The 14,430-nt window shown below is 50.8% G+C and overlaps 1 protein-coding gene across 3 annotated transcripts in view; it reads left to right on the top strand.

The window, feature by feature from the left end:
• The first annotated feature begins 10,116 nt into the window (after positions 1–10,116).
• SMUG1 (single-strand-selective monofunctional uracil-DNA glycosylase 1) overlaps positions 10,117–14,430 on the top strand; it is a 79,360-nt gene continuing 75,046 nt past the window's right edge. Inside the window, exon 1 of one of the 3 annotated variants that reach the window (XM_084955829.1) lies at positions 10,117–10,488. Coding sequence is in view for 1 of the 3 variants with exons in the window: in XM_084955831.1 (XP_084811957.1) it covers positions 10,359–10,488 (130 nt within the window). In the remaining 2 variants the exon portion in view is untranslated. The remainder of the gene's footprint in view (positions 10,489–14,430) is intronic. The other 2 variants (XM_084955831.1, XR_014803267.1) reach the window with 2 other exon arrangements.

The following is a 14,430-nucleotide window of genomic DNA, read 5'->3' as shown; positions in this document are numbered from 1 at the left end:
TAATCAAGAATTTATTGGGTAAATAAGCCTGATGCAGATCTTATGGCAAAAACTGAGGAGTGAGAAGTGAAGACAGAGGGATCCCAGAACCCAGACATCCTCCCACGGAGAGGCGCCTCCTCCAAAGGCCGAGCCCTCTCGTTTCCACGATCTCTTATCTGCAATTCCTCTTGTTTTCCCTTCTTGCTGCTGAGTTATGGGGTCTCCCCAGTCTAATCTCGTAAAGTCTTATGAAGACATCTGTAGGTTGGCTGGTTTAATGGTCCATGACCCCATAAACATGGGACAGGAGAGCCATTTGGTCCACTTCAGAGCCAGACCCTTCTGGACATTATTTATTTCCCACCTCTGAAGCCTGGGACTGCTTACCCCTTTCCTTTCCATCTCTTTCTAGCTCTCTCACCATCACTCTGCTTTGTCTCTGCCTTGGGCCCATCAGAGAGCATGGCTCCAGGGTTTTGACACCCCCTCCCACTCCTAAACAACTATGTCTTGGTTTTGTTTCCCTCTGGTGTGTCAGGGGCTATGCCTGCCTGGCGCTCACTCAGATGAGCTCATCACCGCTCATAACTCTTCTCCCGGGAACCCTGCCTCAGCGTGCTGGACTGGGCCAGGGCTGGCCAGTTGTGCATCCCCTTTTGTCTCCACTAAAGGGGCTGCAGAGCCCAGGAAATCAATGCAGCCCCTACAGCCTGGGGAAAATGGAGGATCGCTATGTGGGAGTCTGCGCTTAGCTGGATGGCTGAGCCACAGCTTGAAATCACCCTGTTAAGAGGAAGGAGCCCCCCAGGCAGCCTCTGCCCTGTGAAAGGGAGTGTCAGCTGGGGGATGAGAGCCCCAGGGTTGAGAGCTGCTGCACATGGGGCGTGTGCAGAGGGGAGCCTGTTAGAGCCTGTGGATACACCGAGCTGCTTCCCAAGCCTGGGGTGTGACTATGGGTGGGGGCAGGGTGGGAAACAAGGCAAAGCTTGGCCACCTGATGGGTGAGCATGGATCACGCACAGCACGGTGGGCTGTGTTATTCCAGCAGAGTGGGGAGTAAAGAGTGAGCGAGAACCCACATGAACTCCCCTGCTCAAAGTCGGGACACGCTGAAGGCAGAGGAATGGAGGGGTCTGGTTCTTAGCTCCTAGGCTCTGGCCTTTGTTCCCTTCTCCCCATCGCTCTCCTGCTTCCCCCACCCTCTCTGCAGCTGTAACATCTTGCCTTCCAGGTGCCAGCTCCCTCCTCTCTCAGCTTCTGTCTTTATTTGTGCGTCTGTATTTTTTATGCTTTCTCCCCTTTGTCTACTCTATCGTGTGTGTTTTTCTCTTTCTTTGTCTTTTTTCTTCTCATTTCTAGCCTCCCCACCCCAGGTTCTCCCCACCCCCTTCAAAGTCCATAAGCAGCCTCAATTTGGACATTTAATTTCAACCCCATCAAATTATTATCTTTCTTGCAACAATCTGGGACTCTTTACGAGCTCGTTCTACCCCATGCCACCTCTGGAAACAGGTGCATCTCTTTCTGCACATAATGTGATACCCCCTCCCAGACTGGGAGAGGCAATGCCGGCTCAACAGCCTCATGCCTCTTCTCAGCAAAGCCTTATGTGATCATTTGGTTATGAGCCAAGGAGAGAGGAAGAGCTGCTGAGAATTGAGCTTGCCGATAAATATGGGGGCTGCCGAGATGAAAAGGTTTGGGTTTATTATTGCACCCTTTCCTTTTCTCTGCCCCCCCTCCCCCGCTGCTGCTGTCTTCTGGGGAAGGAAACTGGTGGGGAGCTGAGGTATTGGCCACAGCTGCTGAAGCTTATGAAATTCTGCTTCTGCATCTGCAGCAAGGGTGGAGGTGGGGGCAGGTGAGGTCTGCAGCGACAGGGAGGAGGACAGGTGCACAAAAACTCTTGCCTGTGCTGCGTGGGAATGGGGATGGACCATTCCTTCTCCAGTCCGGTGCCATGCAGCCCCTCTGGGCAGCCTGGTTCTCCTTACTTCCCTCACCTCTGCTGTAACCCTCTGCTGCTTTCTGTTTCAACTCTTCCTGGCAGGGGCCAGGAGAGCCAGCTCCCAGAGACCTGGGCCTGACAGTGCTCCTTTGTCCTCCTTTCTCTAGTTCCCACCTCACCTCCCCAGTCTTGTCTGAGGGGAGAGGCGATGGAGCTGCCGCTTTGATCCTGGAGAGCAGGGCAGGGGCTCCCTGTTCCTCAAGGATGCTGGGGAGGCTGCAGCACAGGCTTCTAGACCGGGACACAGAGGCACAGGATGCTCTCTCTTTCCCAGTGTTCTCCACACTTCTTGCCTCTCCCTGACTACTTGCCCCTCTCTGATTTTTTTTTTTAATCATCTTCTCAGTTCTTCCCCCCTCCTTTTTTTTTTTTTTCTTTTTGTTTTGTTTTATTTTGGGCCAGACTTGTGGCATGTGGAAGTTAGTTCCCAGACCAGGGATTGAACCCTCTCCACAGTAGTGACACCAGATCCTTAACCCGCTAGGCCACTAGGGAACTCCTCTCTCCTTGTTTTTTATTTCCATGTTATAAAAGTAAAACAGCTAATAAGAGGGCTGGAGGGAAGGGATTGGGAGGGAAAGAAAAGTACGCAGATTTTCTTTTCACTTCCCCGTTTGGAAGTGTGGGGAAGAGTACGATCACACATTTTTCTCTTTCTGGGAATTGGAGCATCTCTCCACCCTCAGTCCTCCTCATTTTCTCAGTAGAGATGTCTAAAACAGTGATTCTTAACCTTAAAAAACAGTTTCTACTTTTATTGTTTTTTTGTGTGTGATTTTGTAGGTGAGAGAAAGAAACCCTTGCCATCCCTACAAAAACAGGTCACTGTGTGATATTTTTCTTTTTTTTTTAATTTTTTTTTAATTTTTTTTTTTTATTTTCCCACTGTACAGCAAGGGGGTCAGGTTATCCTTACATGTATACATTACAATTACAGTTTTTCCCCCACCCTTTCTTCTGTTATATTTTTCTGTTAAAAATCTTAAGATAATTGGAGTTCCTGTTGTGGCTCAGTGATTAATGGACCTGACTAGCATCCATGAGGATGCACGTTGGATCTCTGGCCTTGCTCAGTGGGTTAAGGATCTAGCATTGCCCTGAGCCTGCGGTGTGTAGGTCACGGACATGGCTCGGATCCCACGTTGCTGTGGCTGTGGTGTAGGCCGGTGGCTACAGCTCCGATTGGACCCCTAGCCTGGGAACCTCCATATGCTGCGGATGCGGCCTTAAAAAGACAAAAAAAAAAAAAAAAAAAAAAAAAATTAAGATAATCACTTTTAAGAACTTCATAACCCTCCTTGAGATTGGAATCTAGGGTGTAGTAACAAGGCTGGAAATCACTGCATTGTAGTGGCCAGCTGAGCCAATTGGATCCTTATTTCAGTCTGTTTTTTTTTTCTTTTTTTTTTTTTTTTGGTGCCTTTCAGCGTGAGAGTAAAAGCTTTCTTCTTGGGGAACTCAATTCATCAGACTAAGGGATTATGTGACAGGTGGAAACCGCTTCCCTGATGCCTTACCCCACCCCTAAAATGCTGTCCCAGCCCGACTATAGAGGGAAGCGAGGAGCAGGGACTAGATCTCTCATCTCCTTTTACATCGCTCCACGTTTCTTTCACTTATTGAGGGTCTGAGGGTTTGGATCAGAGAAGAGGTTTTCTTGTTTGGATTAAGGAGCTGGGTCAGGCATGGTTAAGAATGAAGTTGCAAGCTAGGATAGAGGAGTGTGAGAGAGAGAGAGAGAGAGGGTGGAACGGCGGGACGGAGGGAGGGAGGTACAAAGTCATTCCTGTGAAAAACCGGGAGACTGGCACGAAAGGAAGAAGGGTAGAAAACAGGGTGGGCTGGGCATGTGCGCGTGCGCGTGCGCATGCGCCAAAACAGATGCGCGGGATGTGGACACACACCGAGGGGCCTGCGAGGCCCTTGGAGGCTGCGTCCTCTGCGCCCAGGCATCCTGTCTTCCCCCAGATGCATGCGGCTGGAACTTCGCTTCGAAAGAGCTCTGGGCAGTGAATCAACATAGCGTTTACTCTCGTGTTCTGAGTTAGAATAGTCTTTGCTCTCGAGTGGATAACCATCCTGAAAAATCTAAAACATATTTTTGATTATTTCAGAAGGCCCTTCTGCACCCTGACTTCAATTTCCAGCCTGATGGAGGGTGGAGGGCCTGGAATCCTGGTGTTTCTTCCTTCAATCCCAAGTCCTGCTTCATGTGGTCCCAGGAAGAGAGGAGAGTGTGATTTTTATTTGTGGGGGAGGGCCTTGGCAGTTCAGGGGTCCCACAGGCTGCAGATAGGGTTGCACTATTGTGCATTATAGATTTCTAGAACTGAATAACAGTTGCTGTCTCCAAAGATGAGATGGGACAAACAGCTCCTTGTTTGCCCTCCCCCCCCCCCCCCCGAGGAAATGACAGGTCTGTGTGTGTTTGAGGGTTCAAGGGATGTGTTAATTGGATTGTAACTCTCGGAATGTATATTTTTGTTCATTTGAATATGTTAACTCCCAAGTTGTGTTACTGTAACCGTGGGGAAGCAATGGCCTAGGGAATAATTCAAGGCAGCAGATAATCCCCAAACCCTTTATGAATATACTTGAAAGGTGCATGGGACGGGCTTTGCTAGGTACCTGCGGGCTTCTCTGGGCCAAGAGGAGAAAGTCATTAAGGGCGACAAAGCTCCTCTTAGCTCCACACCAGGACAGCCGTATAGATCGGAGGCAGGAAATTGCAGGCAACATGTCTGGTCAGGTGGAAAGGCAGAGAGGCTCGAAAGGGCCTCAGGGGCAGCATGCTACTGCAAGGCTAGCAAACGTGTTGAAAGGCCAAGGGCACAGAGAGTGGCAGGATGAAGTGTGGATTGAGAGAGGTTAGAAAGCAATAGAAACTCCCAGCTGACCTTGCTCCGGAATTAGCCAAAGCACCAGCCCAGAACTGCCTGAGCACTGGAAAAAAATCGTTAGGTGAGAATTCAAGTGGAGATTTGTCATTCATAGGCTGTGTGAATTTCCCCTTCCTGTGTCAGTTTCCTAGGGGAGTCAGCTCAAATGGTAAATGATTATTTCATTTTTCACAAAATCATAAGAAAAAATTGATAAAAGTGTAAAAATTATAATCCTATCTTGTTAATATAATACATATTTTTTATGTTTGTGGGATAGATCAGATTTTGTCCATAGGAGACAAATTCCTATTTTTACATTTTTGTATATTTTCGCTCATTATAAAATATTTTCCAGGAGTTCCTTAGTGGTGCAGTGGGTTAAGGATCTAGTGTTGTCACTGCTGTGGCTCTGGCCACAGCTGTGGCTCAGGTTTGATCCCTGGCCTGGAAATTTCCACATGCCAAGGGTAGAGCAAAATAAAAAGTTTCATGGCACCATGAATTCTTTCTTTCTTTTTTTTTTTTTTTGGTACCCCAGGTGAGACCCAAATAACACTATGTATTGTTTAAATTTATTATGAATGTACTATGTATGGGTCCTATCAGGTCCTGGGGTCTGGAAGGCCCCCTTCTACCTCTCTGGCTGCTTCAACACAACCTCGTACCTTTGAACTAGTGGTGTTTCCAGTGTTCTACTCTCAGCTCTTATTCTCATCCCTCAGTTTCTTCTGTTTCCTGAGATAGCTCATCCACTCATGATTTCCACCATCGCTTATGATAAGGCTCATGACCGCCAAACCTGTGAGTGGTCTCTTGGGCCTCAACTCTTTCTCTGTCCTCTAAGTGTCACTTGCCTTCTGTGGCCTCCTCTTGAGTATCCTGGAGACTTGTCAAAGCAAAGAGCTTTACAGATGGAGTGACACGTTGTCCCTGCCTTCTGGAGCTGAGACAGAGTTCCTGCTGGGGGATGGCAGTGACATCTACAGACTTTCTGCAAGATGGCCAGTGAACAAGGATGTAAACATAATTTAAAAGATGACATGAGGGAGTTCCTGCTGTGGCTTAGCAGAAACGAATATCACTAGTATCCATGAGGACGTGGGTTCAATCCCTGGCCTTGCTCAGTGGGTTAATGATCTGGTGTTGCCGTGAGCTGTGGTGTAGTTCACAGACGCGACTTGGATCCTGTGTTGTGGTTGTGGTGTAGGCCGGCAGCTACAGCTCCATCCCCTAGCCTGGGAACCTCCATATGCCTCAGGGGTGGCCCTAAAATAGCAAAACAAACAAAAACCAAATTAAAAAAAAAAAAAGCAAAACATGGAGTTCCTGTCATGACTCAGAGGTTAACGAACCCAACTGGTATCCATGAAGATGTGGGTTCGATCCCTGGGTTGTGGTATAGTTAGCAGACGTGGCTCGGATCCTGCATTGCTGTGGCTGTGGTGTAGGCAGGCAGCTGCAGCTCTGATTCCACCCCTAGCCTGGGAACTTCCATATGCTGTGAGTGTGGCTCTAAAAAAACCAAAACAAACAAACAAACAAACAAAAACATGGTTGGCAAGACCTTCACTGTCCGGGCTGTCTGACCCCATCCTCTCTCCCTCCCTCCTGCTTTCTGCATGGGACTGTCAAAATCTCAATTCCCTTATCATCGAGGCTGTCCCAGCAGTGAGGTTGCACATTATGTCCCTTAAAGCACCAGAGGGTGCTGGCTTCTGAGTTTGGGATCTTCAAAAAGTGGCTCATAAATCCTTCGTGCCCTGGTAGGATCTTGGGCCTGCGAGGAGAGGCACAGAGCACAGAGGGGGCAGTTGGAAGGAGATGATGGACAGCTCACCTCAGAGAGCAGAGGAAACATTTGGGATGAAGAGAGGACAGGATTTCTAGAGGGAGAAAGGCTGGGAAGAAACTAAGTCTCAGAAGAAAGAGGAGAGGAAGTAAAAAGCATGGGTACATAAAAGGAGAGGAAAAGGAATTCCCACTGTGGCTCAGCAGGTCATGAGCCTGACTGGTATCCGTGAGGATTCGGGTTTGATCACTGGCCTTGCTCAGTGGGTTAGGATCCAGTGTTGCCTCGAACTGTGGCGTAGGCAGCGGCTGGCTCCAATTCGACTCCTAGCCTGGGAACTTCCATATGCTGCAGGTGCGCCCTAAAGATAAAATAAATAAATAAATAAATAAATGGAGAGGAAAAGAAAAGAGTATAAAGAAGGGTGAGAAGGATGAGGTGTGGAGTTCCGGTTGTGGCACAGCAAAAATGAATCTGACTAGGATCCATGAGGATGTAGGTTCGATCCCTGGGCGCGCTCAGTGGGTTGGGGATCTGGCATTGCTGTGGCTGTGGCTGTGGCCAGCAGCTGTAGCTCCGATTTGACCCCTAGCCTGGGAACTTCCATATGCCACAGGTGTGGCCCTAAACATACAAAAAAAAAAAAAAAAAAAAAGGAAGGATGAGTGTGATGGAGAGTGAAGAAAAAAGCACCCCGTGAGGGGGGGGGCACCTGAGCTGTGTTCAGGCACATTCTGGACACCATCGCCATAAAAGAAAAGTGATGAAAGTCCTGACAGGGACAACTTCACTGAGCCTCCTGTCTGCGGGACAGGGTGAGGGAGGAGTATGTGTATCCAAGAAGATGTCAGAAGGATGAGAGGTCTTGTCACCAATTCAAGGAAGTTGAGACCAGACAGGATATAGGGCTGGTATGAGGGAGGCTCTGGCCTGAGCAGAGGTAGGGTGCACCCTGGGCTGAGTCAGAAGGATCAACACTGGACAAGATACACATAGAGCAGAGCTTTCCATGCAGCGAGTGCATTTACGCCTCACCACTCGGAGAGACCAAGCCCTTTGTGTCACTATTGATTAGTGACAGTTAAGCCTAGAACCTGGGTCTGTCTTCCTAAGAACTCTGTGCTGGGCTCTGTTCCCCGAGGCTTTAGTTATGTCCTTCCCAGTCCTGGGACGCCTACTTAGGACACCCTTCTCAGCCCTGGGATGCCCAGACCTGAGATGCCTACTTGATTGGCTGTGATCAAGGGGAGGCTGGGCAACTGGGGGCAGGAGTCTGCTCTAAGTTAGCCAAGGAAGCACAAAACCACCAGAAAAGACAGGAGGCACTGGGCGAGGGGTGGGGGCGGGGGAGAAAGGATGGACAGGACACCAAGCCCTGCCGGGGAGGGGATGAGGAGGTGCCCACCAGGACTCAGTTCTCAGGCTGGCCCAAAAGGGTACCTGCCTCTAGCGGCCTGAGGTGATTTGGGGGTTTGTGCTGCCCCCTGGTAGCCATTAGGAGAAAAGCAGTGAGGACGATACTCCGAGGACAGGCGGCGCCATGTCCACCCTACACGGTGACTGTCTTATTGTCCCACACATTCCTGCAGAATGCAGACTGGTGAAACCTGAGGTCCTGGAAACCTCAATCTCTTTAACTTCTTGGCTTGGATGGTTAGTGGATGTTCTCTCCTCCTCAGGAGAAGGGGGTGAGGTGGATCTTTACATCATCTGCCTGGAATCTCAAGGAGTCCAGCATTTCCTGACACAGAGTAAGCATTTCATGAACTATTTCATTCAATCATTATGGATATTCTTTTCTTTTTTTTTTTTTTTGGTCTTTTTGCCATTTCTTGGGCTGCTCCCGCGGCATATGGAGGTTCCCAGGCTAGAGGTCTAATCAGAACTGTAGCCACCGGCCCACGCCAGAGCCACAGCAATGCAGGATCCGAGCCGTGTCTGCAACCTACACCACAGCTCACGGCAACACTGGATCGTTAACCCACTGAGCAAGGGCAGGGACCAAACCCGCAACCTCATGGTTCCTAGTCGGATTCGTTAACCACTGCGCTACGACGGGAACTCCCATTATGATATTCTTATTAAATTGTCAATATTGGAGTTCCCTTGTGGCACAGTGGGTTAAGGATCCGGTGTTGTCATGGCAGCAGCTTGGGTTGCTGCTGTGGTGTTGGTTTGATCCTTGGCCCAGGAACTTCCACTTGCTGAGACCGTGGCAAAAAAAAAAAAAAAAAAAAGTCAGTTTTATTTCTGTTATTCCCAGTTGAGGAAATGGTGGGAGGAAGTTACTTTTCCGAGGTGTCATGCAGCACTAGAATTTGACCCTAGGCTTCAGGATTCTAAGTCCAGTGCTCTTTCATTGCACCAGCTCTCCATTCATAATCCGCCTGGTTTCTCACTCCTCACAGTTTTAAGGATGCTTGGAGAGGTGCTTGGGCCAAAAGGGAATGGGTGGGTGGGGGAGGAACTCTCCTGTGGGCTCACAGATGTTATGTAAAGGATGCTTGGGACCAGCAGAGTGTCTCCTATGTGTGTCATATTCCAGGTGCCTGGGGAAATCACAGCTAGCTTCCTTCCTTTTTCCCTTCCTTCCTTCCTTCTTCCTTTCCTCCCTTCCTTCATTCCCTTCTCTCCCTCCTTCATTCAGAATTTCTGAGCATCTCCTGGGTGCCAGGACCGTGAACTTGGGAGCTGGGAAATAGCAGCAAACACAGTCCCTGTCTTAACTGAGGCAGCTCTGCAATCTGGTGGATGCAACTGACCAAACGTTTATACTGTAAGTGTTAACAGACGTTTCATTACAAATTGCCAGAGGTGAGAGAAATTAGGGAGGAAACTAATTTCTCCCCTGGAAGAAGGACCATTTTAGCACCAATTGTTAGTTGAACAAAGAGATGCCAGCAGAATGCGAGGGGCTGGAGTTCCCGTCGTGGCGCAGTGGTTAACAAATCCGACTAGGAACCATGAGGTTGCAGGTTCGGTCCCTGCCCTTGCTCAGTGGGTTAACGATCCAGCGTTGCCGTGAGCTGTGGTGCAGGTTGCAGACACGGCTCGGATCCCGCGTTGCAGTGGCTCTGGCGTAGGCCAGTGGCTACAGCTCCGATTAGACCCCTAGCCTGGGAACCACCATATGCCGCCAGAGCGTAGGCAGTGGCTACAGCTCCGATTCGACCTCTAGCCTGGGAACCCCCATATGCCACGAGAGCGGCCCAAGAAATGGCAAAAAGACAAAAAAAAAAAAAAAAAATGCGAGGGGTTTCCTTGATGAGAGTGAACAATGTAAGGTTTATTCATCAAGCCTAGAGAATTCAGTTTTACGGTACTGACCATGATTAGACCTGTTTTTTGGCAAGGTGCCTCCAGGGGCAGGACTATCACCTAGGAGGCTACGCAGTGGTCTTGGCAAGAAAATCCGCCCAGAAACCCCTGGCTCGAGCGAGGCGTCAGAGCAAGCTGAATGAATACGTTCTGGAGACCTTGACCGGGTCGAGTTCCAGAGAGACAGAGAACGGGGAGGTGGGCTTTTAGGCCCGGCCTGCAGCTGGCCGAGGCAGACAGATGCCCAGAAGGCTGCGCGAACCGGGGGAGGGGGCTCAGGGAGGCGTGAGAACCCGCAAGCGCCCGGGGCGACAATAGAGGCACGCGGAGAGAACGCCTGCCCCGCGTGGGGTCCGCTCGCCGCCCGGAGCCCCCTGCCATGAATTTATGGCCCAAAGCCGGATGCAGCTGTGCGCAGCTGGGTATGCAAACGCATGAAAATGAAGGCGGCCCCGGACCCAGGCTCGATCTCCAGCAGCGTCAGAGTGTGGGGGAAGGGGCGCAGTCTTGTGAGTGTTCTTCCGCTCCCCGAAGGAGTTCAGACCCGGTGTGTGTGTGTGTGGGGGGGGAGGCTCTTCCCTGCCCTGAGGGTCCCCCTTCAGGACCGCGACAATCTATTGTGACGAATGTGGAGTCCCTTCCCTGTCCCCTATGACCTTGTGCAACCCCACTCCCACCCCACCCGACGGCCCCCGGTGCCCAGGCCACCTGAGCATCCCTGCTGGTGAGAGCTTCCTTCTCTGTGCGGAAGCAGCGGAGGGCAGGGGCTGATAATCCCACACCCGCCCCAACCTCAGAAACGTCTCTCTCCTCACCGCCAGGGAAGGGGAGGGTCGGAAATCCTGTTTTCTTTCATCCTTTCGTTGCGATCCGTCCCTTCGAACACATCTAGAGAAGTCCTTCCAGAAGTCTATCCACAGTCACACGTGCTACTGTTTGTCTTATTTTTCCTGTGGTTTGATGAGAAGACTATTCCCGAAGTCCCAGTTGTTGCTTTTTTGAGGATATGGGAATGGGGTGAAGGACTGCGGGACACAGCCACCTCCCACCCCCCAACCCCACCCCTGCCCTGGGAGTGTCTCCACCTAGGCAAGACCTAGAAGAAAATCAGGGCTGGGAACTGTCATCTCCCCGCTCTTGCCTTGCCCCCTTTCCTTGCCAGCTCTTCCCACAACAGCCACAAGGGGTCTTCCTTGCGCTAAGAATGGGAAATTCTGCGCCAGGCGGGAGCGCGGGGAGGCTGGGGCGCCTGGCGCAGTGTCCTCTCTGCGGTCCCTGAGCACTCAGACTCGCGGGCGTCCGCCTAGCCCCGCCCTACCCCAGTGGCTTCAGCCGGTTGCGGACGACCTTCAGCTCTTTACCCTGAGCTTCAGCCTGGAGATCGGCAATGCTGGATCTCCTGCTTCTTCCTCTAAGACCAGGGAGCAGCCGGAGGGCTAGGAGTGAGTCGAGGCAAGACATATATAGTAGGCGCTCAATAAATGTTTACGAGATGAATGAAAGACCGTAAAGGTGTCCAGTTCAGAAGCTGGGGGAGGAACGAGATGACCTAGATGCGGTGGAGCGGGGGCCCTTACAAAACAGGAGGGCGCCGCAGACATAGCACAACTCCCTGCTGGGGAAACTGAGGCCATCTTTGGGCCCAGGCACGTGGGACTTGGATGGGAGTACAGCTGCGGGGGGCGTGTGTGTGTGTGTGTGGGTGTGTGTGTGTGTGTGTCCTGTACTGAGAGGTGGAAATTGGGAGGGAGTGTGGGCCGCTAATCAGAAAACAGCCTTGGATTATTCTGACCAGGAAAGGCAGGAGATAACAAAGATCTTGATGATCCCTAAAGGGAGGCCTTGTCAGGATGGGGAAATGGAATGTCATCACAGAAAAGGGTCTGGAGGCTTGGGTTGTTGAACTAAAAGAAGGAAAGTTAAAGTACCTGCTTTCTTCCATAAGGACAGAGCTTGTTAGATTTAGCTGCAGCAGGAGGAATGGTGGTCAGATGCCAGGAAGGACTTCCCCATTGGGGTCAGACCCTCCTGGTGTGGCGTAAGGGGATTAATGATGCCTTGTACTCGGGGGCTGATGGAAAATTACCAGAAACTTTCTTACCTTGGAAGCCCATCAAAATGGTGAGGGCAGGAGAGAGAATATATTTTAAGAGTTAGACAGGTTGGCAGAAGCCTAGGTGGACGTGGCTGCCCTTCCCCCACGGAAGCGACTGCACAGCCTGAGGGATAGGCAGCAGCGGACCAGGTGCTCTCACTCTGACCGCCCACCAGGACAGACACTAGGTGGCCTTGCGACCCGCCCCCCAACTGAGGCTTGCCGCAGGCCCATCCCCAGTCAGATGGGACGAACTGTGTCTGGATGAGCCCAGTCTTGAGTCTCAGATTGCACTCTGGCGGCACAGACTTCCACCAAGGTCTGTACACTGGCTCCCACTGCACCACGCCTGCCGCCATTGGCACTCTTAGGGCACTTCCTGAAATGTCCATCCGTAACCCTGGGAAAGGGCTTCTTAAGGAAGCTTACCCTGCTCATGCTAGCCAGGCTGATATTTTTCTTAGTTCTCTAGTTTGTTTCTCTGGGTGATCCTTCATCTGTGAACACACCTTGATTAGCACATCATAGGGACACCGAATATAGCCTGGGGGTAGAGGTTTGGTTTTAAGTCTTGTTTTTTGTTTGTTTTCTGTTTTTTTTTTTTTTTTTTTTTTTTCTTTTTTGGCCATCCAGTGGCATATGGAGTTCCCCAGCCAGATCTGAGCAACAGATGCAACCTAGGACACAGCTGTGGCAACACCAGGTCCTTTAACCCCCTGTGCCAGGCCGGGGATCAAACCTGTGTCCTGGCGCTGCAGAGATTCTGACGATCCTGTTGCGCCGCAGTGGGAACTCCAAGTCTTGTTCTTACTAACCATGTGACCTCGGTTTAAGGCCTCCATTTCCTTATCTGTGAAATGGGGATGTTCTCCTGTCTTGTTCACTTTCCAGGCTGTTGGAAAGAAAAATGGACGTGAAAGTATTATTTTATGCTAATTGTGAGCCATAGGAGTTTAAGCCACACAGACGCCCGCGTGCACAGGCATAGGTATACCCGCATTCACACACACACAGATTGAAGCTCTTGGAGAGGGTAGGTCCCAGTCCCGGAGGTGATCAAGCAAAAGAGAGAGCCAACTGTCAGAGATGCTAGAGAGGGAGCCCAAGGATGCGACAGGTGGCCCCCAGAACTGGCTGTCAGACCAAGGATCCGGTATTCCAGGGCGGGACCCTGCGGGGTTCTAGACATAGACCAGAGGGCGCGGCCGCAGAAACCTGAGATGGGAGACCGCGCTGTGGGAGCCACTTGTCCGGGCTTCCGGGCCCAGTTCCCAGCAGAGGGCGCCCGGGTCCGCGCGGCCACCTCGTTACTGACCTCTCCAGATCTGGCTCACCTCCCGCGCGCCCTCTGCTGGCGACGGGGGGCACCGCCGCGCGGCCCCTCCCCTGTGCCACCACTTGGGAGGGCTTCTGATGGTCTCTGTTCTCCTGGACACGCCCCTGCTGAAGCCGGACTTAATCCCGAGGGCCTAACAACCAGCCAGGCCTGGCTCTGACTCTCCCTATCCCTCAATTTGTGGAGGAGGATGAGGCTCCTCCCTACCCCTCAGAAGTATCAAAGTCCCAGGTTGCCTGCCCATCTTCGCACCCACTGGACCATTGGACCGAGTGCCATGGGTGATGAAGTCTATATCCAGACTCATGTAGGCTTGAAGTTCAACTTGCCTGCTCCCAGCTCCCTGCCCCAACCTGTCGGTCCTTCATGATCTCTCAGCCTGGGCATGCCTCAGCCTTCCAACTGGACCCTGCCTGCGATCTCTCCTCTTCACCTCCCATATTCTCCAAAACACAAATCAGTGCAGGTCACTCTCCTACTTAAAACTCTAGAACCTCCCCATTGCCTACAAGAAAAGGTCTAGACTCTGGCTCAGGCCACCTTGATGGTTGATAATCTGACCTCCAGTCTCATCAGGTGCCTTCTTGCCTCCCTACTCCCAACTCTCCAAGCACGTTCTGCTCTCCTGTGGCTTTGCACATCCTTTCCATCTTGACGAATTCCTACTCATTCCTCAAGGGCCCAATTCAAATGTCCCCTCTTTGGCGTTCTTGTCGTTGGTGCAGCGGAAACGAATCTGACTAGGAGCCATGAGGTTAATTTTTAAATTTTTAAAAATTAAAGAATAGTTGATTTAAAATGTCATGTTAGTTTCAGGTGTACAACACAGTGAGATATATATATATCTATAGATATAGATATTCTTTTTCAGATTCTTTTCCTTTATAGGTTATTACAAAATATTGAATATAGTTCCCTGTGCCACAGTGGGTCCTTGTTGGTTATCTGTTTTATATATAGCAGTGTGTATATGTTAATCCCAAATTCTAATTTATCCCTCTCCCATATCCCTTTGGTAAC

This window comes from Sus scrofa, chromosome 5 (genome assembly GCF_054392235.1).
Source record: "Sus scrofa isolate SSC_HxYL_T2T_F1_AM1 chromosome 5, Sscrofa_HxYL_maternal_Yorkshire_Landrace_v2.0, whole genome shotgun sequence".
Taxonomy (NCBI): domain Eukaryota; kingdom Metazoa; phylum Chordata; class Mammalia; order Artiodactyla; family Suidae; genus Sus; species Sus scrofa.
This window is presented reverse-complemented; position numbering and strand designations above follow the sequence as displayed.